Source organism: Macaca nemestrina, chromosome 17 (genome assembly GCF_043159975.1).
Source record: "Macaca nemestrina isolate mMacNem1 chromosome 17, mMacNem.hap1, whole genome shotgun sequence".
NCBI classification, from domain to species: domain Eukaryota; kingdom Metazoa; phylum Chordata; class Mammalia; order Primates; family Cercopithecidae; genus Macaca; species Macaca nemestrina.
This window is the reverse complement of record NC_092141.1, coordinates 62,446,691-62,472,865: the sequence shown is the minus strand read 5'-3', so window position 1 is coordinate 62,472,865 and position 26,175 is coordinate 62,446,691. Positions and strand designations below refer to the sequence as shown.

Below are 26,175 nucleotides of genomic sequence, written 5' to 3'. Positions count from 1 at the left end.
ATACCAGCCCAAACACTTTCTTTAGTGCCCTGTGAATTAATATTTCATATGTCCTATTATTACCTTATGACTGGCACAGTTATATTGCAATGTATTCCTTGGTTTGGGATTCTAACTTACTAAATATAAGTATTTTTTAATGTAACACAAAGTTTATAACACTGCTTTGGTGTTTCGTTTTGTAATAGGAGCTTTTAAAACTTTGGGTTGGTTGTCTTTAACTTTGTAATGAAAAAAAAAAATTGACAGGACATGGTGGCTCACGCCTGTAATCCCAACACTTTGGGAGGCTAGGACAGGCAGATCACCTGAAGACAGGTGTTCAAGACCAGCTTGGCCAACATGGTAAAACCCCGTCTCTACTAAAAAATACAAAAAATTAGCCAGGTGTGGTGGCAGCTGCCTGTAATCCCAGCTACTTGGGAGGCTGAGGTAGGAGAATTGCTTGAACCTGGGAGGCAGAGGTTGCAGTGAGCCAAGATTGCACCACTGCACTCCAGCCTGGGTAACAGAGGGAGACTCAGTCTCAAAAAAAAAAAAAAAAAAAAAAAAAAGGTGGAGAGAGGGGAAGTTCTGGAAATATTCCAAAGCTTTTTCTATCATAACTTAATATTATATTATATTTTTTATGTCTAATTAAATTTGCAGCCAGGTACAGTGACTCACATCTGTAATCCGAGCACTTTGGGAGGCTGAGGCAGGAGGATTGCTTGAGCCTATAAGGTTGAGGCTGCAGTGAGCCATGATTTGTGCCACTGTACTCCAGCCTGAGTGACGGAGCAAGACCTTGTCTCCAAAACTAAAAATAATTTTGCTTACACTGAGCATAATATACATATAAATGAAATTTGCATAGTGTGACATATTTCAAGGAATTTATTTATTTATTTATTTATTTATTTGAGACGGTGTCTTGCTATATTGCCCAGGTTTTAATGCAGTGTATTCACAGGCACAATTATGTGCACTATAGCCTAGAACTCCTGGGCTCAAGTCATCCTCCTTTTTCAGCCTCCTGAGTTGCTGGGTCTAGACTACAGGTGCATGCCATTGCTCCCAGCTCTCAAGAAATTTCTTTTATTTATTTATTTATTTGAGATGGAGCGTTGCTCTGCCGCCCAAGCTGGAGTGCAGTGGCATGATCTTGGCTCACTGCAACTTCCTGGGTTCAAGTGATTCTCCTGCCTCAGCCTCCTGAGTAGCTGGCATTACAGGCATGCACCACCATGCCTGGCTAATTCTTGTGTTTTTAGTAGAGATGGGGTTTCACCATGTTAGCCAGGCTGGTCTCAAACTCCTAAACTCAGGTGATCTGCCCGCCTGGGCCTCCCAAAGTGGTGGGATTACAGGCATGTGCCACAGTGCCCGGCCTCAAGGAATTTATTTCAATGAAGAATTTTGCCTAAGAAAGTCAGGTAATCTCTTTGGAACTCAGTTTTCTCATCTGTAAAATGAGAGTGTTCTGTTTCAGCTAAAGTGCTTCCAGTTTTCTACCTTCAGGATTTCCCCCTGCTTCATTTTAAAAATCATATTGTCATATACAGCTTTCTGCTGCCACCTTCTGGGAAAATTGCAGCACACATTTCTCCTTGAAAATGAGTTCTTCAGTAACAGTTCCTTTGATACTGTGGCTTGTTTACTTAGTAATTTCAGTCAACTAATAAGAATTATAGTTTTCTGGGTTTACCAAGTTTCAGTGTTTTTGATTTTTAAAAAATTCCACATGAGTCAAGCCTGAACTTTGACCATCTGGAAATTAATTTTTTAGCAGTTTTTCCCACATGGGAGTATTTTTCATACTTGTCTAGTGCTTTGCGATGACTGACTTGCCAAGTCTACTCACACAGAATTTGCTTCAATAAGTGTCTTTGGTGTTGCACTCCTGAGGTCTGATAAGAAGTATTTAGTAGAACATAAGAAGTATTTAATAGGACAGAAAAAATATTTTATTTAAATTATCCTTTTTTTTTTTTTTTTTTTTGAAATGGAGTTTTGCTCTGTTTCCCAGGCTGGAGTGCAGTGGCACGATCTTGGCTCACTACAACCTCCGCCTCCCAGGTTCAAGTGATTCTCTTGCCTCAGCCCTCCAGAGTAGCTGGGACTACAGGTGCCCACCACCACACCCAGCTAATTTTTGTTTTGTTTTGTTTTTATTTTTTGAGATGGAGTCTCGTTCTGTCACCTATGCTGGAGTGCTGTGGCACGATCTCAGCTCACTGCAGACTCTGCCTTCCAAGTTCAAGCGATTCTCCTGCCTCAGCCTCCCGAGTAGCTGGAATTACAGGCACATGCCACCACACCCAGCTAATTTTTGTATTTTTAGTAGAGACTGGGTTGCACCGTGATGACCAGGCTTGTCTCGAACTCCTGACTTCAAGTGATACACCTACCTCAGCCTCATAAAGTGTCGGGATTACAGGCATGGGCCAATGCACCCAGCCATTCTACAGGTTTTGACAAATGTATAATGACATGTATCATAGAGTTCCTTTATAGTATCATACGGAGTATTTTCACTGCCCAAAAATCCTCTATCTCCCCCTCACCAACCCCTAGCAACCATTGATCTTTTCGCTGTCTCCACAGTTTTGCCTTTTCCAGAATGTCATGTAGTTGGAGTCATACAGTATGTAGCCTTTTCAGATTGGTTTCTTTCACTTAGTAACATGCATTTAGGTTTCCGCCATGTCTCTTCATAGCTTGATAATTCATTTTTTTTTTAGCACTGAATAATATTCCATTGTCTGAATGCACCACAGTTTATTTGTCCAGTCACCTCCTGAAGGACATCTTGGTTGCTTCCAAGTTTTGACAGTTATGAATAAAACTGCTATAAATACCTGTATGCAGGTTTTTGTGTAGATAAGTTTTCAACTGATTTGGGTAAATACTAACTAGTATGACTTCTGGGTCATATGGTAACAGTATATTTAGTTTTGTAAGAAACTGCCAAACCAAGCTGGGCATGGTGGCATTTCCTGTAGTCCCAGTTATTTGGGAGGCTGACGTGGGAGGATCGCTTGAGCCCAGGAGTTCCAGGCTGCAGTGAGCTGTAATCACACCACTGCACTCCAGCCTGGTCAACAGAGCAAAATGCTGTCTCAAAAAAAAAAAAGAAAAGAAAAAAGAAAAAAAGAGCTCAGGAGTTCAGGAGTTCGAGACCAGCCTGGGAAACATGGCAAAACTTCATCTCTACAAAAAACATTTCAAAAAAGAAAAGAAAGAAAAAAACAAACTATCTAACTGTCTTCCAGAGTGTCTGTACCATTTTGCATTCCCACCAGCAATGAATGAGGGTTCCTGTCGCTCCACATCCTTCAGCATTTGGTGTTGTCAGTATATCACACTGTAGTTTAAATTTGCAGCCAGGCGCGGTGGCTCACACCTGTAATCCCAGCTGTCTGGGAGGCTGAGGCAGGTGGATCACTTGAGATCAGAAGTTTGAGACCGGCCTGGTCAACATGGTGAAATCCATTCTCTACTAAAAATACAAAAATTAGCCAAGCATGATGGTGGCAATCGCCTGTAATCCCAGCTACTCAGAAGGCTGAGGCAGGAGAATTGCTTGAATCCAGGAGGCAGAGGTTGCAGTGAGCCAAGATCGCACCACCGCACACCAGCCTGAGTGACAGAGTAAGACTCTGTCTCAAAAACAAAACAAAAACAAAACAAAACAAAAACTAACATGAGGCAATGCATTTCTTTTGAAAGAAGTCAGGAAAAGATTTTGGGAAAATGAGGTTATGCTTACTCATGGCTGTGCTATTTGTCCCTCTGCCTCGTAATTTCCCAGACAAAACTATTAACTGACTTAGATATCTGAATACACTTATTTATTACCATCTTTCAATTTATAATGACACCCACTTAAAAATATCCAAAACTACTTTCCAACCCTTCTCTATCTCTTCCATTTGTGGTAAAATAATATACAACAGTGCATAGTTTAAATATTTTTTCTAATGACACAAATAACATAGGCCGGGATAGAGATAGCTTAGAAAACCCAGAAATGCATAAAAGAAAAAAGAACTTAAACCTCCCTTAATCTTGCAGTGCAAAAATAACTACTGCTGACATATTAATAGTGTCATCATCCTTTCCAGTCTCTTATATACTTATATGTACATTTCCCTCATAAAATAGGATAAGGCAGCACATATGATTTTATAGTTGGCTTTTTAAGATAGCACTTTCCCAGACGAAATTTGATATGATCCAAATGTAATTACACAGACTGGCTTCATGCCAGGATATTGGGGTGGAAAACCTTGGGAAAGGCTTTTACCTCCTTGGGCCTTGGTGCCCTTGTCTGAAAAACGAGGAATTTTTTTCCAACCCTGAAAACCATTCCTCTGCCAAAGCATGTTTTTGGATGAAATCTTGTCACCATGTCACATTCTCATGTGAGACGGCCCCAAGTGCCACATACCGTTAGTTTGTACACACTTTTATTTGTGGTTAGTATATATATATTTTTTTTTTCTTTTCTTTTTTTTTTTTTTTTGAGGCAGGGTCTTGCTCTGCACGGTGGTGTGATCATAGCTCACTGCAGCCTTGACCCCCAAGCTCAAGCAATCCTTCAGCTTCAGCCACCCAAGTAGCTGGGACTACTGGTGTGCACCACCATGCCCAGCTAATTTTTGTAGAGATGGGGTTTCACCATGTTGCCTAGGCTGGTCTCTGAACTCCTGGGCTCAAGTGATCTGCCCACCTCCCAAATATACTGCTGGGCACTGTGGCTCATGCCTGTAATCCCAGAAGTACATTTTTTCTAACTGCCCCATGCAAATCACTTGAATATGCCTTATTATGTTTGCTAGCAACTTTTATGATTCACCTGACTAGTCTTTAAAAATAACGAGTAAAAAGAAAATATTCTGCTGGGTGTGGTGGGTCATGCCTGTAATCTCAGCACTTTGGGAGGCCGAGGCGGGTGAATCACTTGAGGTCCGGAGTTCGAGACCAACCTGGCCAACATGGTGAAACCCCGTCTCTACTAAAAATACAAAAATTAGCTGGGCGTGGTGGCACACACCTGTAGTCCCAGCTACTCAGGAGGCTGAGAAAGGAGAATCCTTGAACCCGGGAGGTGGAGGTTGCAGTGAGCCGAGATCGTGCCATTGTACTCCAGCCTGGGCAGCAGAGTGAAACTCCGTCTCAAAAAAAAGAAAAAAGAAAATATCCGTCTTTTTAATAAAAACAAGGAGGACAGGCCGGGCGTAGTGGCTCATGCCTATAATCCCAGCACTTTCGGAGTCTGAGGTGGGCAGATCACGAGGTCAGGAGATCGAGACCATCCTGGCTAACACGGTGAAGCCCTGTCTCTACTAAAAATACAAAAAATTAGCCAGGCATGGTGGCGGGCGCCTGTAGTCCCAGCTACTCGGGAGGCTGAGGCAGGAGAATGGCATGAACCTGGGAGGCAGAGCTTGCAGTGAACCGAGATCACACCACTGCACTCCAGCCTGGACGACAGAGCAAGATTCCATCTCAAAAAAAAAAGAAAAAAAAAAAAAACAAGGAGGACAAAAAGTTAAAAACCCATCAATTGTTCAGCTTTACTCTTAGTATTTAAATAAGTAAATAAACAAAAATATAGGATGAAGTCACTATATTTCAATTCAATTCAATTTAAACAAGTATAATTTTGTAGGAAAAAGAGATGATAAACTTAGGGACCGAAGTAAAGCAATATCAGTAAAAGATGAGAAATATCTCAGGATGGAGTAAGATTGAGAAACTTGAAGCAAGTCAAGCTAGAAAGGAAACTACTTTGTCTAAGGAAGGGAAGTTAGAAGTAGATTTAATTGTTTTCAATTATATAAAAGACATAAGTCAATTATGTTTCTTCTCTATCAAGAACAACAGGAAATTGGCTTAGGTTGTTGTTAGATTAATGTAGACATTAAAAGGCTGTTGATTGGCCAGGTGTGGTGACTCACACCTGTAATCCCAGCACTTTGGGAGGCTGAGGCAGACGGATCATGAGGTCAGGAGATCGAGACCATCCTGGCTAACACGGTGAAACTCCATCTCTACTAAAAATACAAAAAAAATTAGCTGGACGTGGTGACAGGCGCCTGTAATCCCAGCTACTCGGGAGGGTGAGGCAGGAGAATGGTGTGAGCCTGGGAGGCGGAGCTTGCAGTGAGCTGAGATCGGCCACTGCACTCCACCTGGGCAACAGAGCAAGACTCTGTCTCAAAAAAAAAAAAAAAAAGTCTGTTGATTAAGGGATGGGAAACAGAAGGTAAAATGTATCAAAAACGAAAAATGTGCTTACCTTTTACGTGGACTGCCGTCATACCCTGATATCTGCTCCTCCCTTCTTTTTTGTTTTTTTTTGTTTGTTTGTTTGACACAGAGTTTCCTCCACCTCCCAGGCTCAAGCAATTCTGCCTCAGCCTCCTGAGTAGCCGGGATTACAGGTGTTCACCACCACAGCCAGCTAATTTTTGTATTTTTAGTAGAGACAGGGTTTCACCATGTCGGCCAGGCTGGTCTCGAACTCTTAACCTCAAATGATCCACCTGCCTTGGCCTCACAAAGTGCTGGATTACAGGCATGAGCCACTGTGCCCTGCTCCTCTCTTCCTATATAATAATAGAATCTGCTATTTTTTAGCTGGGCACAGGGCCTTCCAAAATATTTTCCCATTGGTAGTGACCATGTGACTAAGTTCTGGTCTTTGAAGTGTATGTGTGTATGTTCTCCTGTCTTTGAAGAGATGTGCACATGATGGCTTGAGCTTAAGCAGCCACCCTGAGCCATGAGGTAGAAGCCACAGGTTGAGGACGCAGCTCAAAAAGATAGAAGGAGCCTGGGTTTCAGATGATTATGGAGCTGTCACACCAGTCCTGACTGCTTATCTCTGGACTTTATATGAGAAAAATAAGCTTCTATCTTGTTTAAAGTACTGTAATTTGGGATTTTCTGTCACTTTCCTATGATAATTTTAAGTGACATATTCTTTTTCCTTTTAATATTTGGTTTATTAAACTCACACATTAAAATCCAAGTTTTCCCTTAAGCTTCCAAATTCAGGTTAAAAATCTTAATATTCTATTTATAAATCTAATAAATTTTAACAACCACATTTAGTGGACTTTGAGCCTACTTAGACCTATTTACAATCACATCTCCAAATATTTTAAATTTTATTTGTCTAAAAACTGCATTTTTTTTTTGTTTTTGAGACAGGGTCTCACTCTGTCACCCAGGCTAGAGTGCAGTGACGTGATCATGGCTCACTACAACCTCTGCTTCCTGGACTTAAGTAATCCTTCCACCTCAGCCTCCCCAATAGCTGGGACCACAGGCACATGCCATCATGCCTGGCTAAATTTTTGTATTCTTTGTGGGGATGATTTTTTTTCAAATATATATAATTTTTTTTAAATTGAGACAGAGTCTCTCTATATTGCCCAGGCTGGTCTCAAACTCCTGGGCTCAAGAGATCTTCCCTCCTCAGCCTCCCAAAGTGCTGGGACTACAGGCGTGAGCCAATGAGACCAGACTTTTTTTTTTTTTTTTTTTTTTTTGAGACAGGTTCTCATTCTGTCACCCAGGCTGGAGTGCAGTGGAGCAATCTAAGCTCACTGCAGCCTCAACCTCCTGGGTTCAAGCCATTCTCTCACATCAGCCTCCTGAATAGCCGGGACTACAGGAACAAGTTTTTTTTGTTTTTTGTTCTTTTTTTTGGAGACAGAGTTTTGCTCTTGTTGCCCAGGCTGGACTACAATGGCACCATCTTGGCTCACTGCAACCTCCACCTCCTGGGTTGAAGCGATTCTCCTGCCTCAGCCTCCTGAGTAGCTGGGATTACGGAGCATGTGCCACCAGGCCTGGCTAATATTTTTAATCTTTTGTAGAGACAGGGGTCTCACCACATTGCCCAAGCTGGTCTCGAACTCCTGGACTCAAGCGATCCACCTGCCTCGTCCTCCCAAAGTGTTAGGATTACAGGCGTGAGCCACTGCACCAGCCAAAACTGCATTTTTATATATACCCTCTTTTTAATTTATTTTTATTTAACTTTTATCCTACTTAACAGATACAATCTCTTTTTTAAAATGCTTTTTTTTTTTTTTGAGATGGAGTCTCACTCTGTTGCCCAGGCTGGAGTGCAGTGGCGCGATCTTAGTTCACTGCAACCTCCACCTCCCAGGTTCAAGTGATTCTCCTGCCTCAGCCTCCCGAGTAGCTGGAATTACAGGGGTGCGACACCATGCCTGGCTAATTTTTGCATTTTTTTTGTTTTAGTAGGAATGGCCTTTCACTATGTTGGCCAGGCTGGTCTCAAACTCCTGACCTCATGTGATCTGCCCACTTCGGCCTCCCAAAGTGCTGGGATTACAGGCCTGAGCCACCACACCCAGCCTTAAATGCATTTTTTTTTTTTTTTTTTTTTTTTTTGAGACAGAGTCTTGCTCTGTCACCCAGGCTGGAGTGCAGTGGTGCGATCTCAGCTCACTGCAACCTACACCTACCGGGTTCATGCCATTTTCCTGCCTCAGCCTCCTGAGTAGCTGGGACTACAGGCACCCACCACCACGCCTGGCAAATTTTTTGTGTTTTTAGTAGAGACAGGGTTTCACCGTGGTCTCGATCTCCTGACCTTGTGATTTGCCCACCTCAGCCTCCCAAAGTGCTGGGATTACAGGCGTGAGCCACTGCGCCCGGCCTTAAATGCATTTTTAATTGTGGTAAAAATACATGTAAAATTTACCACCTTAACTATTTTCACATGTACAGTTCAGTGGTATTAAATACATTCATTATGTTGTGCAACCATCACCACATCCTGTCTCCAGAAACTGAAATTCTATACCCATTAAACAGTAACTCTGGCGAGGGCACGGTGGCTCACGCCTGTAATTCCAACACTTTGGGAGGCCAAGGCAGGTGGATCATTTGAGCTCAGGAGTTGGAGATCAGCCTAAACAATATGGTGAAACCCCATCTTTACTAAAAATACAAAAATTAGCAGCTGGGCGTGGTGGCGCATAACTGTAATCCCAGCTACTTGGGAGGTTGAGGCAGGAGAATTGCTTGAAACCCAGAGGTGGAGGTTGCAGTGGGACAAGATCGTACCACTGCACTCCAGTCTGGGCAACAGAGCAATATTCCATACCCTTCCCCGCAAAAAAATGTTGTTTCAGTCAAAGGAATCTGTGAAATCTCCTTCCCTGGAGGTTTTTTTTGTTTTGTTTTTTAGTTTTTGGGGTTTTTTTTTGAGACAGTCTCGCTCTGTCGCCCAGGCTAGAGTGCAGTGGTGCAATGTCGGCTCACTGCAACCTACGCCTCCCGGGTTCAAGCCATTCTCTTGCCTCAGCCTCCTGAGTAGCAGGGACTACAGATGCGTGCCACTACACCTGGCTAATTTTTGTATTTTCAGTACAGACAGCATTTCATCATGTTCACCAGACTGGTCTCAAACTCCTGACCCTCAAGTGATCCACCCGCCTTGGCCTCCCAAAGTGCTGGAATTACAGGCATGAGTCACCGTGCCCAGCCTCCCTGGAGTTTTTATAGAATGTTACAGGTAACCAGCTGTTTTTAAATAATTTAGACTAGCTCTCTTCCTACTCTGCAATTTACAGATGAAGATATAATTTTATCACACAGCACCAGACAAAGGTAAAGAAAATGCTATTAGTCAGGCTCGGTGGCTCACACCTGTAATCCCAGCACTTTGGGAGGCTGAGGCAGGTGGATCACCTGAGGTCGGGAGTTTGAGACCAGCCTGACCAACATGGAGAAATCCCATCTCTACTAAAAATACAAAATTAGCCAGGTATGGTGGCGCATGCCTGTAAACCCAGCTACTCAGGAGGCTAAGGCAGGAGAATCGCTTGAACCCGGGAGGTGGAGGTTGCGGTGAGCCGAGATCAGGCCATTGCACTCCAGCCTGGGCAACAAAAGTGGAACTCTCTCTCAAAAAAAAAGAAAAGAAAAGAAAATTATATTAAAGACTTTCATGATATAAAATAATAGTTGTATGCTTGTTTTATTAAGTAAAAATAATTGCAACAGATCTTGCCCATGCATGGCATTCACATTTGAAAGTCAGTTTATATTTGAATCCTTGCAAAATTCTGAGGATCAACTAAAACATCAGTACCACCTAGATTTGGGGGTGTGTGTGTGTGTGTGTGTGTGTGTGTGTGTGTGTGTGTATGCTCCCAAGCCAACTAATTCATCACAGTGGAGATTCCACTGTTACTGCCTTCAAAGACCTCACAACCTAACAGGATAACTAAGTCTTGTGCATAAATAACCACAATTCAAGGTGAAATAAAGTGCCCAGAGAGAAGTACCAGCAAAAAATGAATGAAGAGTTCAAAAGAGGAAAAACGTTATCTCATTACAGGGATTTTAAAAGATTTCGAATTCCTCAAGGAGGTAGCCTGTGAAACGGCCTAAGTCACTATGTCTCAAACTTTACTGTGGATCTTATTCAAATGCAGATTCCCATTCACTAGCTTTGAGGTGGTGTCTGAGAGTCTTCATTTCTAGCAAACTCTCAGTTAGGTTGTTGGTCCAGGAAACTCTCTCTCAGAAGCAAATGCCGAAGGATATTTTAGGATGGGAAAAGGTGAAAGCAGGAAGAAGTGGTAGCTCATGCCTATAATGCCAGCACTTTGGGAGGACAAGACAGGCAGATCGCTTGAGTCCGGCAGTTTGAGACCACCCTGGGCAACATAGAGAGACTTCATCTCTAAAAAAAATAGAAAAATTACCTGGATGTGGTGGTACACACCTGTAGTCTCAGCTACTTGGGAGGCAGTAGGATTGCTTGAGCCCAGGAGGGGTTGGGGTTGCAGTGAGCCATGATTGTGCCACTGTGCTCCAGCCTGGGCACAAAAGGAGATCCTATCTATGAAAGAAAAGAAAAGAAAAGAAAAGAAAAGAAAAGGAAAGAAAAGAAAAGAAAAGAAAAGAAAAGAAAAGAAAAGAAAAAGAAAGAAAGAAAGAAAGAAAGAAAGAAAGAAAGAAAGAAAGAAAGAAAGAAAGAAAGAAAGAAAGAAAGAGAAAGAAAGAAAGGAAGGAAAGAAAGGAAAGAAAGAGAAAGAAGGAAAGAAGGAAAGAACGAAAAAGAAGGAAAGAAGGAGAAAGAAAGAAAGAAAGAAAGAAAGAAAGAAAGAAAGAAAGAAAGAAAGAAAGAAAGAAAGAAAGAAAGAAAGAAAGAAAGAAGAAAAGAAAAGGAAAGGTAGAGTTGGAAGAGAGACCTTTCTGAGCAGAGAAATCAGCATGAACAAAGCCACCAGGGGTGATAATGGGGGCTTCTGTTTAAGGAGATAAGGCTGGAGACCTAAAAATGCAGCCACATCGAGGCAGGCATTGAATGACAAGCTTACATTTAATCAGAGGCATTGAAAGCTTTGGGGCAAGGGAATGATATAATCAGTAACTAAAGCCCTAACATAAATCCCTGTTAATAAAACAAGCTTAACAAATCAACAAATACGTGAAGTTAGCTAATTCTGAGCCCATCAGCAAATGTTTCTTCAATCTTCATCTGCTGTTTATGAATACAAAATTACGGGGCTGGGCACAGTGGCTCTGGGGCCAGGCGTGGTGGCTCATGCTTGTAATCCCAGCACTTTGGGAGGCCGAAGCAAGTGGATCACCTGAGGCCAAGAGTTCGAGACCAGCCTGGCCAACATGGTGAAACCCCGTTTCTACTAAAAATACAAAACTTAGGCTGGGCATGGTAGCTCATGCTTGTAATCCCAGCACTTTGGGAGGCCGAGGCGGGTGGATCACCTGAGGTCAGGAGTTCAAGACCAGCCTGACCAGCATGGTGAAAACCCCGTCTCTACTAAAAATACAAAAATTAGCCAGGCGTGGTTGTGGGCGCCTGTAATCCCAGCTACTTGGGAGGCTGAGGCAGGAAAATCGCTTGAATCTGGGAGGCAGAGGTTGCAGTAAGCCGAGATCGTGCCACTGCATTCCAGCCTAGGCAAGAGTGAGACTCCCTCTCAAAAATAAAAATAAAAAATAAAAATACAAAACTTAGCTGGGCATGGTGGTGCATGCCTGTAATCCCAGGTACTTGGGAAGCTGAGAAAGGCAAATCGTCTGAGCCCAGGAGGTGGAAGTTGCAGTGAGCCGAGATCGCACCACTGCACTCACTCAAGCCTGGGAGACAGAGTGAGACTTTAAAAAGAAAAAGAAGGCCGGGCGCGGTGGCTCAAGCCTGTAATCCCAGCACTTTGGGAGGCCGAGACGGGCGGATCACGAGGTCAGGAGATCGAGACCATCCTGGCTAATACGGTGAAAACCCGTCTCTACTAAAAAATACAAAAAAAACTAGCCGGGCAAAGTGGCGGGTGCCTGTAGTCCCAGCTACTCGGGAGGCTGAGGCAGGAGAATGGCGTGAACCCAAGAGGAGGAGCTTGCAGTGAGCTGAGATCCGGCCACTGCACTCCAGCCTGGGTGACAGAGCAAGACTCCGTCTCAAAAAAAAAAAAAAAAAAAGAAAAAAAGAAAAAGAAAAAGCCGGGCACGGTAGCTCACGCCTATAATCCCAACACTTTGGGAGGCTGAGGCGGGCAGATCACCTGAGGTCGGGAGTTCAAGACCAGCCTGGCCAATATGGTGAAACCCCATCTCTAATAAAAATATAAAAGTTAGCAGGGCATGGTGGTGAGCGCCTGTAGTCCCAGCTACTTGGGAGGCTGAGGCAGGAGAATCGCTTGAACCTGGCAGACGGAGGTTGCAGTGAGCCGATATCATGCCACTGCACTCCAGCCTGGGTGACAGAGCAAGACTCTGTCTCAAAAGAAAAAAAAAGAAAGAAAAGACTTGGAAGGGGCCTGAGCAAGAAGGGGACCCTGATGTTTAAGTTTCCATAGCCTCATGGTAGATCCATCTCTGTACCTGGCATTCTTTTCTATGTGAAGAATACAAAAGAGATATAAGGCATCTCAAGGGGTTTACAGCATCACTTAGATGAGAAGGCATACTTAACGGATGCAGGGCGTGAATCTTAAAGTGGAACCCAGAGGGAGATTTAGAAAGGAGGGAGGTCATTTTTAATGGGAGTTTTAGCACAAAGAGGTAGGGGGTAAATCTACTAAGGAGGAGACGCCTCCTCTGCCCCTGCTGGAGTAGCAGGTTTGTTTCCTTGGGAAGGAAGGGATTACATTTTATTCAAGTTGGGTGCTCTGAGCATGAGCCATTGGAAGGCCGAAACTGTATTTATCCTGAGCTACCACTGGACCTGGCAGAAAATAGGCATGGATTGAATGTAACAAATGGATGAATGAACAGGTAAGCAATAGACCATAGAGGACGCTGATGAAATAGCAGAGAGATCTGAGTTTGAGGTGGCTGGCAAGGCAAAGTTACTATGGGTTATTGAAATAGGATATGACAAGGTGGACCTTTACTGCTTGTACCTAAATTGGATTGCCAAATCCAGCAGACACCTGCAATGCTCATGTAACAGACACCTTGCTCAACTAGGTGGCACTTGTCACAGAAGGCTACTCCTCATTCTTGAAGCACCCCTGCTTCAGGATTCTGTGACCCCACACTCTCCTGGTTTTTTCCAGTTCACTTTGCTAGATACTCCTTTTCAACCTCCTTTGAGATCTTGCCCTCCTCTTCCCAATGTCTGAGTGTCAATATTCCTCTAATGCTTACAATTATATTCCTCTAATCCTTAAATGTATATCTCCAGCCCAGACATTTTCCTCCAAAAGCACTCTGATTTTTAAATTCAACTGCCTCCTTAACATGACATCTTCACTTGGATGCCTCAGAGAAATCTCAAATTTACCACTTGGAAAATTAATTATCCACTAGAATTCTCTTAATTCTCCACTAGTTGGCCAGGCAAGGTAGCTCACACCTGTAATCTCAGCACTTCACTGAGGTGAGAGGGTTGCTAGAGGCCAGGAGTTCGAGGTTACAGTAAACTATGATCGCACCATTCTACTCCAGCCTGGGCAACAGAGTGAGACCTTGTTCCCAAAAGAAAACAGAAGAAAAACAAACATAAGGCTGGGCACGGTGGCTCACTCCTGTCATCCCAGCACTTTGAGAGGCAGAGGCGGGCAGATCACCTGAGGTCGGGAGTTCGAGACCAGCCTGACCAACATGGAGAAACCCTGTCTCTCGTAAAAATACAAAATTAGCCAGGCATGGTGGCACATGCCTGTGATCCCAGCTACTTGGGAGGCTGAGGCAGGAGAATCGCTTGAACCTGAGAGGCAGAGATTGCAGGGAGCCATTGCACTCCAGCCTGGGCAACAAGACCGAAACTCCATCAAAAAAAAGAAAAGAAAAGAAAAGAAAGACAAAACTCCACTAGAAAAACTCCTCACTTGCATATCTCAGTAAATGGGATTAACCTCTACCCATTTATTGAAGTCAGAAACCTGGGAATTATTCCTATCTCCTTCCTTTCCCTTCCTTCCACCCTTATCCAATCTATTAGGTAAATTCAGTTACTTCTACCACCAAAATATATCTCAAACCCATCCCTCAGAACCACCATTCTAGTCCTGCAACATCCTAACAGATCTTACCCTCCACTCCTGGCCGCATTTATTCTCCACATAAAAACCAGAGCAATATTTTGGTAATGTAAATCAGATCATAGCACTCTCTGCTTAAAACTCTTCAAGGACTTCCCATGACACTTCCCCATGACACTTTGAGTAAAATGTAAATACTCACCACTCAGGATCCTTGCTTCCATTATGTGCATCTGGCCCACTGCCAAGGAGATGATATTTGGTCAAGGACCTCTAATCAATGTTGGAGACAGGGAATAAAAAAAAGAATTGGCTGCAGCTGGGTGCGGTGGCTCATGCCTGTAATCCCAGCACTTTGGCAGGCTGAGGTGGGTGGATCACCTGAAGTCAGGAGTTCAAGACCAGCCTGGCCAATATGGTAAAACCCTATCTCTACTAAAAAATACAAAAAATAGGCCGGGCGCGGTGGCTCAAGCCTGTAATCCCAGCACTTTGGGAGGCCGAGGCGGGTGGATCACGAGGTCAGGAGATCGAGACCATCCTGGCTAACATGGTGAAACCCCGTCTCTACTAAAAATACAAAAAACTAGCCGGGCGTGGTGGCGGGCGCCTGTAGTCCCAGCTACTCGGAGGCTGAGGCGGGAGAATGGCGTGAACCCGGGAGGTGGAGCTTGCAGTGAGCCGAGATCATGCCACTGCACTCCAGCCTGGGTGACAGAGCGAGACTCCGTCTCAAAAAAAAAAAAAAAAAATACAAAAAATTAGCTGGGCATGGTGGTGGGTGCCTGTAATTCCAACTACTTGGGAGGCTGAGGCAGGAGAATCACTTGAATCTGGGAGGTGGAGGTTGCAGCGAGCCAAGATCGCACCACTGCACTCCAGCCTGGGAAACAGAGGCAGACTCCATCTCAAAAAAGAAAAAAAAAAAAAAAGAATTGGCTGCAAAAGGATACAAAGCCAGGGCTGGGCCCGATGGCTCACACCTTTAATCCCAACATTTTGGGAGGCAGGCAGACCGCTCGAGCCTCTGAGTTTGAGACCAGCCTGGACAACGAAACCCCATCTCTACTAAAAATACAATGGTGGTGTGCACTTGTGGTCCCAGCTACTGGGTGACTGAGGCAGGAGAATCACGTCAACCCGGGAGGCAGAGGCTGCAGTGAGCCGAGATCGTGCCACTGTACTCCAGCCTGGGTGACAGAGCAAGATTCTATCTCAAAAAAAAATAAAAATAAAAAAAATAAAAGGTCGGGAGTGGTGGCTCATACCTGTAATCCCGGCACTTTTCAGGGCTGAGGTAGGCAGGTCACCTGAGGTCAGGGGAAAAAAAGATACAAAGCCAAAACGTATGAATATTTGTGACTATACAAAATAACAGCGTGCCAACTAATCCTAAATTTCCACTCAGTCTTTAAGTAGTTCCTTATATATTTTGTGTTGGGTATAACGTATAATTGATCTGCAAATGTAGGAGAATCTTTCTCCCATTCCTTCTTCCCTCAGCCCTTCTGACTGGCTCCTTCTCCTCCATTAGTTCTCAAATTGTCACATCAAAGGGACCTTGAGGATCAGTCTATCTAAAGTAGCTCTCCGCCAACACACACACACCCCATCATTCTGTCTTATTTCCTCTGTCACGCTGCTCTCACCGGCACTGCTCTCAACATCTGTAGATGCTCTGTCTGTTCATTCTATCTTCCCCATTACGCTAATAAACTCCATTAAAGCAGGAAACTTATCTGTCTTGTTCTCTGTTCCATTCTTAGGGCCTACTCCTGTGCCTGGCCCAGAGCAGGCTTCAATAAATAGTTACAGAATGAATGAAGAAATAAATTAATGAGAATTTAATCTTCTAGCCAGGAGGGCCTAGCTAGAAAGATTTGTCTTGACTCCATCTTGAGAGGCTGGAGACAGACATCTTCCCTTGATTCCAGACAGATTTATTATTTATGTGCTTATTTAGAGACCAGGAGAGGGGTGGGGGGGGGGGGTCTCCCTCTGTTGCCCAGGCTGGTCTCGAACTCCTGGACTCAAGGGAGCCTCCCACCTCGGCCTCCCAAAGTGTTGGGATTACAGGCGTGAGCCACCGCACCGGCAAGACAGATTTAAAAATGAATGTCTGGAGGCTTTTTTCCATCAAAAGGTTTGATGAAACCCCTTGTAACTTGCCCTTCTGGGGTTAGTGGGGGTGGGAGCGACTCAAAAATTGTCTCAAAACTAGGTGAAGGGAAAGGCAGTGGAGCAGGGACATGGCTCGCCGCGTTCAAGATCTTGGGCTACACCCTCCCCTCCCCCAGACCGTAACGGCTCCAGCCCCTTCCTGTCTTCAGGTTGGCGCGAAGGGTGGCTGAGGCCTGAGTTTGGGCTCCAGGAACCTCGCTCTGTTAATTATTCATGAGAAGAAGGGCACTATGGGAGCTGGCTCTCTTGCTATTGATAAGGGGGCGGTGGGGGGCCGACTTCCCGCTAGGGCTCCTGGGAAGATCTACAATATTCATGAGGGAGGCGGGCTCTACGAGAGCTGAGGCTTCTTGCTATTCATGAGGGGGCGGGCCTCCTTCCCGCGTGGGCTCTTGGGAAGATTCTACAATATTCTAGAGGCCACGGGGACACCTGGTGGGCAGGGCTGCAGCTCCGGAGCCTACGGGAGTCTGACCGTCCCGCTTCGTGGCGGGAAGATCTTGAGGAGATATTTTCTTTTCTAAACACTAAGAAATTTGAGGATGGTGGGGCAGAACGACTAACTGCCACTTTCCTGTGACTCTGTAGCCGGAAAAGTGTCAAAATCTGTGGTAAAAGAGGTTTTTTCCCCCCAGTATTTTATTGCGATAATTTCATCTTTCATGGACTGAAGGGAGTGAAACGTACCCCGTGTGGTTTGATTCTCCTGTTGGCCAGGTTGTCCTTTAGGCTTGCCTAGTTTGCGGCTTTGGAGATGTTTGGGGGCAGCTGCCAGACAGATTGGGTGGGGCCCTTCCAAGAGTTTTATGTTAAAACAGAAATCGCTGTGAATGTAGTTTTTATCTTAAAGGTGTGGGGGGCGGGGAAGTTCATCCAATTGAGCCTTTCACACGCGGACGAAGTTAGTGGGATGGAACGGGGGGCATGAAGCATCATTTTATTATTATTATTATTTGGGGCTGTGATTCTTATTCACTTGAGACGTGAGCGGAAACCAAAAATAATTTAGGATTATACCTTTAGAATTTTCACAAAAGCCTGCGTTTTCCCTGCGAAACGTCCAGCTCTGAGTGAGGAAAATAAGGAACTATAAGTGGAGACTTCAGTTTTAAAAGAATTTGGGCTTATCATTTTTAAATGTGTATTTATATTTATTTTAAACATGTATATAGTTCATAGTTGACACAGTGAAGTCCCCACCTGGTGACAGTCTTTGAAGAGCCCACGGGCCTAAGCCCCGCTTTCCACATTCCTCAGAGAAACAGGACGAAGCCAAGGCCAGATTTATGTTACTGTAATAAAAATGCTTTAAAACGCCTAGTGTGTTGGCTGGACGCGGTGGCTCACGCCTGTAATCCCAGCACTTTGGGAGGCCGGGGCGGGCGGATCGCGAGGTTAGAAGATCGAGACCATCCTGGCTAACGTGGTGAAACCCCGTCTCTACTGAAAATACAAAAAATTAGCCAGGCGTGGTGGCGGGCGCCTGTAGTCCCAGCTACTTGGGAGGCTGAGGCAGGAGAATCGCTTGAACCCGGGAGGCAGAGGTTGCAGTGAGCCGAGATCGCGCCACTGCTCTCCTGCTCAGGAGACTGCGAAACGCCATCTCAAAAACAAACTAAACGCCTACTGTGAAGTTAAAGTTACAAACAACCTTATGGATTCAACGAATTAAGATTCTTTTACTTGGTGGAATGACATACAGTCATTAAAATATGATTACTTGTAGAAGGATATTTATTAGCATGGAAAGATAATTCATTGAAAAAAGCAGATTGCAAAGTAGTATAATGATCCCTCTTTTTTGTTAAAAAGAAGTGTATGTAAAAGTTTGAAATTATATAAACCAAAGTGTTTATAAGTGAACTTAATTTTTTCTTCGTTTAGCTGTATTGTGTAAAGTTATTATTTGTGTAATTTTTTTTTTTTTTTTTTTAAGACAGTCTCGCTCTGTCACCCAGGCTGGTGTGCAGTGGCGATCTCAGCTCACTGCAACCTCCGCCTCCCGGGTTCAAGCGATTCTCCTGCCTCAGCCTCCGGAGTAGCTGGGACTACAGGTGCGTGCCACCACGCCCGGCTAATTTTTTGTTTTTTTGTTTTGTTTTGTTTTTAGTAGAGAAGGAGTTTCACCGTGTTAACCAGGGTGAACTCGATCTCCTAACCTCGTGATCCACCGGCCTCGGCCTCCCAAAACGCTGGGATTAAGGTGTGAGCCACCATGCCCGGCCTATTTGTATTATTTTAATGATAATTTTAAAATATCTCCTAATTTAAGTGTTCACTCAATACTGTCCCCAAGCGCTGTGGTATGGTTTCAAAGGAGGTTCAGAGTGTACTTTTCACTAAGCACTACATTTCTTTGTTATGTTTTCAAATGTGTAACCAATTTTAAATTGATGTAAGTTCATATGTAACCTTTCAAGATGAATAAGTAACAATGTTACTTTAGCAATTCTGTAGGAAAGGAGAAAATGCCTTTTAGCCAGATACAATTATATATCTTTGATGAAAATGTCTTAGTTGTTACCTCAGAAACAAGGAGCCTTCTATTGGAGTTGTAATTATGCATATATGTATATATACACAAAAGACATTGTTTTCTGAATTAGAGCCATAGAGTGACACAAAGTCACTGTGTGGTACACGTGTTTAAATAATTATTTAGTGTAATAGGCAGGCGCGGTGGCTCTCGCCTGTAATCCTAGTACTTTGGGAGGCCAAGGCCGGTGGATCACCTGAGGTCAGCAGTTCCAGACCAGCCTGACCAACATGGTGAAAACCCGCCTCTACTAAAAATACAGAAATTAGCCGGGCGAGGTGACACACGCCTGTAATCCCAGCTACTTGGAAGGCTGAGGCAGGAGAATCACTTGAACCTGGGAGGCGGAGGTTGCAGTGAGCTGAGAGCGCATCGTGTTGCTGCACTCCAGCCTGGGCAATAGAGCAATAATCCATCAAAAAAAAAATTATTTAGTGTAAGTAAATAGTCAGTAATTTTAATAAGTTACGTTTAATGAGTTTAAGAAATGTTTATCTTTGAAATCAAGTTGCATAGGCCCTAAGATTCATCAGTGACTATTATTTTTTGTTTGTTGGTTGGTTTGTTGAGACCAAATCTCACTCTGTTGCCCCAAGCTGGAGTGCAATGGCATGATCTCAGCTCATTGCAACCTCTGCCTCCCGGATTCAAGCGATTCTTATGCCTCAGCCTTCAGAGTAGCTGGGCTCACAGCAACCTCCGCCTCCCGGGTTCCAGCAATTCTCCTGCCTCAGCCTCCCAAGTAGCTGGGATTACAGGTGTACACTGCCATCCCTGGCTAATTTTTGTATTTTTTGTAGAGCTGGGGTTTCACCATCTTGGCCAGGCTGGTCTCGAACTCTTGACCCCAGGTGATCCGCCCACCTCTGCCTCCCAAAGTGCGGAGATTATAGGTGTGAGTCACCTCGCTCAGCCAGTGACTGTTATTAATAGAAGGTGGAATTGAGGAAAGAATTATTACTATTCATGTATTTGTTCTAGTCTTATGAACACACAGTGGCTCATGCCTATAATCCCAGCATTTTGGGAGACTGAGGTGGGAGGATCACTTGAGCTCAGGAGTTCAAGACCAGGTTAGGCAACACAGGCAGACACTGCCCTGCGTCTACAAAAAATTTTTTTCTTTTTTTTTTTTTTTTTTGAGATGGAGTCTCACTTTGTCACCCAGCTGGAGAGCAGTGGCACGGTCTCAGCTCACTGCACTCCATCTCCCGGGTTCACGCCATTCTCCTGACTCAACCTCCTGAGTAGCTGGGACTACAGGCACCCGCCACTACGCTTGGCTAATTTTTGTATTTTTAGTAGAGATGGGGTTTCACTGTGTTAGCCAGGATGGTCTTGATCTCCTAACCTTGTGATCTGCCCACCTCGGCCTCCCACAGTGCTGGGATTACAGGCGTGAGCCACCGTGCCCGGCCAAAAAAAATTTTTTTTTTCTTTAGCTGGGAATGGTGGCTCTGTGCCTGTAGTCCCAGCTACTCAGGAGGCTGAGACAGGAGGATTGTTTGAGCCCAGGAGTTCGAGGCTGCAATGAGCTCTCATCATGCCACTGTACTCCGGCCTGGGCAACAGAGCAAGACTGACAAAAAAATAAAAACCAACAAAGAAAAGAAGAAAGACTTTAATTCACTGCTTATTTGAGTATTATACAGCACATAATTGGTAATAGTAATGCCACCTACTTTTTTGTGTTAGGATTACAGACATGAGCCACCACACCCAGCATATATTCTTTTAAAAAGTCAAAATATTAATGTAGCTTTAAAATTTCATAGTAATGTTTTTCTATTTCTTTAAAACTGAGTACTGAGTTTTTTGTTCGAAACAATAAAAAAGATGAAAATAGAGACTTTAAAACTATTTAAATTTTAGCTGTAATAAAGTAAGTGGGGCCAGGCTCAGTGGCTCATGCCTGTAATCCCAGCATTTTGGGAGGCTGAGGAGGGCAGATCACCTGAGGTCAGGAGTTCGAGACCTTCCTGGCCAACATGACAAAACCCTGTCTCTACTAAAAATACAAAATTAGCTGGGCATGGTGGCGCTTGACTGTAATCCCAGCTGCTCAGGAGGCTGAAGCAGAAGAACCACTTGAACCCGGGAGGCGGAGGTTGCAGTGAACTGAGATTACGCCATTGCACTCCAGCCTAGGCAACAGAGCAAGACTCCGTCTCAAAAAAAGAAAAAAAAAAAAAAAAAAACCCAAAAATCTTTTGTAAATACGGAGAAACAGCTATTGCATATCATACTATCAACCTCTTTGTTAAAAAACAAAAAACAAAAAAAAACTCTTCCTTGCTTTAACTTCCTTCCTTTCTTGTCTCTTGTATTTTGTTTTTCTGACCAGGATAAATTTATGAGACAAGAAGAATGGCATCCAGAATAAATACCAATTTCACTTTGATTCCCAACCAGAAACTTAGACGTAGTAATCGTCAAACCAGCTGTTGTTCCAAGACCCTTGGCTCAGGCTTTCAACCCATATCAACATTTGGAAATTTTAAAGCCTTACCATTGGAAATATTCCAGATAATTTTAAAATATTTGTCAGGTGAGGTTTGGGAACTTATGAATAGCCTACAAAAGACACTAGGCTATTTTAAGTTTTCCCAAGAACTAGTTTGTCATCATGGGCCATGCTAAAATGTTAATGACATTCATGTTAAGTGTTTATTTTCTAAAGTTTCATTATTGTCAGATAAGGAGTACAATAAGAAAGCACAATACTTAAATTATTATTATTATTATTATTATTTTGAGATGGAGTTTTGCTCTTGTTGCCCAGGCTGGAGTGCAATGGTGTAATCTCAGCTCACCACAACCTTCCCAGGTTCAAGCTATTCTCCTGCCTCAGCCTCCCGAATAGCTGGCATGCGCCACCATGCCTGGCTAATTTTGTTTTTTTAGTAGAAACGGAGTTTCCCCATGTTGGTCAGTCTGGTCTCGAACTCCCAACCTCAGGTGATCCTCCCGCCTTGGCCTCCCGAAGTGCTGGGATTACAGGCGTGAGTCACTGTGCCTAGCCCTAAGTTAATTTTTTTAAATCTTCCTTTGAACACGGCAATACTTAAACTCTTGAAAACATGCCTGTAATTATGACATAGTACCTTGATTGGTAAATCCAAACATGTTTCTAATTCATTGAGAACTGGATTTTAAACAATTTTAAGATTTTTTCCCCTTTTTCCCAATGAGATGATGATGGTGATAGTGATGATGATTTAGTTAACCTATAAGTTAATAGACTGTGTTAATAGTGATGTTCTTGCATTTAAGCCATTGATACATACACATATATATTTCTTTTGGTAGTGAAGGATATCAGCATGCTAAGCATGGTGTCCAAAACAGTCAGCCAACACATTATTAATTATATCTCAACCTCATCAGGAAGCAAAAGACTTTTACTACAGGACTTTCATAACCTTGAGCTGCCTGACAGGAGACAAGACTCTGCTATACTGGAGCACTACAGATCTCTAGGTAACTTATGTAATGAGAATCGCCAACAAGTAAAGAACTGTGCTTAATTAAGAGAAACTTAGTATACAATCTGTAAGGCCAGTAGGAAATGGAATATATTCCAAAATGTGCGCTTCTATGATGCTTTTACTCTTTAGTGTGAGAACACTCCCTTAACCAGTTATCTTTAAAGGTGAGAAAATGCATTTTGATGTAAAGTGTCAATTCTTGTGATTTCATATAGATACAACGTCACCTATGCTTAACGTCTAGTGGCTTATTAGTTTAGGAAATTGATGTATTTTCTATGTGTCACTTCCTGTAGATCGAATGAGTTTTATCTCTTTACCTCTTTTCCCTTTCAACCATAATCTAGTCCTTAAAAATAGAAATTTAAACACATTATTATGGAAGATTATTTATCCTCTCACCAGAAACTGTGGTTTTTAAGTACATCTAGTAAGTCATTAAGCTATAATTAAACTGACCTTATCAAAGCAAATTCTGTATAATCTTTCTTCCTTAATTTATAATCATTTATGTTTTTTACTCCATTCATTGATTTCATTGTCCCTGAGAGTGCTGAAGTAAAATTCTAATTTTGACTTGACTAATGACACCGATTTGAAACCACTTTATAATTCATCAAAGCATGGCAATAAAACCAAATATCAAGATGGTGTGATTTAAATAAAGGCGTAACAGTAAGTTAAGTGAATACTGCCTTTTAGTAGCCCAAGGATGCTTAGATTTAAGATTATAAGAGTATGTGGATATGTAAATACATCAAAATGTATTTGATGATTACCTGTGTATTTGAATAAGACCAAATGAAAGAAAAGTATGTGATCTGATTACAGTGTCATTGGTTTCAGTATTTATGATTAGGCTTACTAAAGCCTGTAACAGAATATGGAAACTACTTTTTCCTACTTCTCACTATAAATGTAATTTTTCGGCTGGCCACAGTGGCTCACACCTGTATTCCCAGAACTTTGAGAGGCCAAGGCAGGCAGATCACCTGAGGTCAGGAGTTCAAGACTACTCTGGCCAACATGGCGAAACCCTGTCTCTACTAAAGATACAAAAATTAGCTGGGCATGGTGGCACATGCCTGTAGTCCTAGCTACTTAGGAGGCTGAGGCAGGACAATTGCTTGAACCCAGGAAATGGAGGTTGCAGTGAGCTGAGGTCACGCCACTGCACTCCAGCCTAGGTGACAAAGTGAGACTGCAACTCAAAAATAAAAAAAAAGAATTATTTTCAGTTCATCATTAGTTGTAGAGGAAGTGGTACCTGGGTAATACAGTAGAGCTTATACTTTGGTTTTGATCTGAAAGAAATATTTCTCCCTGATCAAGTCTCAGTTGTTTAAACTGACAAAAACACTAAGACAATTATATGTGTAATTCAGTAAAAAGTACAAATATGTATTGATCTTAATAGCTTTTTTAAATGGTTTTATTCATGTAATGATTTCAACTTTCTGTTTAATTTTGATGCAAACACTTCATTTATGACTAATTCTTTAAGTAAATGTTTCGTATACTTACCATTTTCTCATGTTGTCATTCTTACCTGATCTGTTATTGTTTTCACTTTTTTTTTTTTGAGATGGGATCTTGCAGTGTTGCCCAGGCTGGCCTGTACTCCTGGGCACAATCGATCCTCCTGCCTCAGTCTCCTGAGTATCTGAAACTACAGGCATGTGTGACTGTATCCAGCTTGTTTTCAGACATTAAAATAAGATTTTCAGAATGCTGTGCTTTGGGCCGGGCTCAGTGGCTCATGCCTGTAATCCCAGCACTTTGGGAAGCCAAGGTGGGAGGATCGCTTGAGCCCAGGAGTTCAAGACCAGCCTGGGCAACATAGGGAGATCCCCATTTCTACAAAAAATTAAAAAATTATCTGGGCATGGTGGCCCAGCTGAAAGCTGAAAAAAGTCATGAGGTTCAGGTATATATTTTCTTACCATAAATCTTATTTTTAGTTTGAGGACATTTGCCCTCATAGGAATGTTAACAATGTATTGCCATTTTAGGAAAATAGAACGTTTAAAGTTAGAGGAAACAAATTAGAGGACAAACCTGTTGTCCCAGCTACTCAGGAGGCTGAGGTGGGAGGATTACTTGAGCCCCAAAGGTCGAGGCTGCAGTGAGTCGATTTTGAAAATGCACTCTGGCCTTGGCAACAGAGTGAGACCCCGTCTCATATTCATACACACACACACACACACACACACACACACACAAAATGCCTTGAAGAATTTTTTTTTTTTTTTTTGAGGCAGTCTCACTCTGTCGCTCAGACTGGAGTGCAGTGGCACAACCTCGGCTCACTGCAACCTCCGCCTCTTGGGTTCAAGCGATTCTCGTGCCTCAGCATCTCCAGTAACTGGGATTACAGGCATGCACCACCATGCCTAGCTAATTTTTGTATTAGTAGAGACAGGGTGTCACTATGTTGGCCAGGCTGGTCTCGAACTCCTGTCCTCAAGTGATCTGCCCTCCTCAGCCTCCCAAAGTGCTGGGATTACAGGCGTGAGCCACCGTATTCGGCCAACTATAAGTTTTAATTTGCTGCTTCATGTAAAACAGAGCAGATGGCCAATGTGGAAAGAACATTACATCTGACTCTATTTAGGGAAGAACTTTAAAAAAGTCTCTAAAGGGTATAGCAGAGCACCTATGGTTTTCTTTTCTTTTTTTTTTTTTTTTTAAACAGCCGGTATTGGATTTTATGGTAAGTTGTGATCCTTAAAAATAGGAGTTTTATATTAGGCAATCAGCATACCAAAATAAGGCTGGATGCAGTCACACGTGCCTGTAGTCCCAGATACTCAGGAGGCTGAGGCAGGAGGATCAATTGTGCCCAGGAGTAGAATTCTAAGAATTAATGCCTAGAATTCCTTAGTTATGATGTGCTGTGAAACTGGATACCGAAGTATGAAAGGGAAAGAACTCAGCTTAAAAACTAAACACTGAAAAATGTCTTTTTTTTCTTTTCCCTTAGTTGTCAAGTATGAAAAATGTCTTTATATACAAAAATAAAGAGGGTTTATGTTTAAAACTCAATTCTGTTCATGTGTTACTCAAACATAGCAACTTCTAAAAATAAGTTAGATTCCTATAGATTCTTCAGAATTATGTAAAGTAATTATAATCTTATGTAAAAAAGTAAATACAGAGAAGATGAAAGCTGAAAAACGTCATGAGGTTCAGGTATATATTTTCCTACCATATATCTTCTATTTAGTTTGAGGACATTTGCCCTCATAGGAATGTTAACAATGTATTGCCATTTTAGGAAAATAGAACGTTTAAAGTTAGAGGAAACAAATCATACACTTCCTGTCACTGTAGCTCACATTATATATCTCACTGAGAAACTGAGTTTTTTTTTTTCTTTTTAAGGTATCTGTACACAAAATCCTATACATTCTTAGCATGCAAGTCCCATAAAAGGATATCTTAGAAGGAATAAATGGATATTTCATCCTAACTGGAT

General features: G+C 42.9%; 1 protein-coding gene and 1 long non-coding RNA gene across 8 annotated transcripts in view; one reads left to right on the top strand and one right to left on the bottom strand.

Annotated features, from left to right (window-relative positions):
- The window catches only part of LOC139359628 (uncharacterized), a 43,806-nt gene extending 27,504 nt beyond the window's left edge, over nucleotides 1-16,302 (bottom strand). For 2 of the 3 annotated variants that reach the window (XR_011615804.1, XR_011615805.1), the window contains exons 1-2: nucleotides 15,761-16,302; nucleotides 14,695-14,765 (exon numbers count right to left, since the gene is read on the bottom strand). This is a non-coding gene — a long non-coding RNA (uncharacterized lncRNA). The remainder of the gene's footprint in view (nucleotides 1-14,694; nucleotides 14,766-15,760) is intronic. The other variant, XR_011615806.1, reaches the window with a different exon arrangement.
- A 261-nt stretch (nucleotides 16,303-16,563) lies between these two features.
- Nucleotides 16,564-26,175, top strand: part of LOC105472267 (F-box protein 47) — a 33,935-nt gene continuing 24,323 nt past the window's right edge. The window contains exons 1-3 of one of the 5 annotated variants that reach the window (XM_071083054.1): nucleotides 16,564-16,635; nucleotides 21,554-21,757; nucleotides 22,519-22,689. In XM_071083054.1, the coding sequence (XP_070939155.1) occupies nucleotides 21,577-21,757; nucleotides 22,519-22,689 (352 nt within the window). In that variant the 5' untranslated portion in view covers nucleotides 16,564-16,635; nucleotides 21,554-21,576. Of the gene's footprint in view, nucleotides 16,636-17,107; nucleotides 17,391-21,553; nucleotides 21,758-22,518; nucleotides 22,690-26,175 lie in introns of those variants that run through there. The other 4 variants (XM_071083056.1, XM_071083053.1, XM_071083055.1 and 1 more) reach the window with 4 other exon arrangements.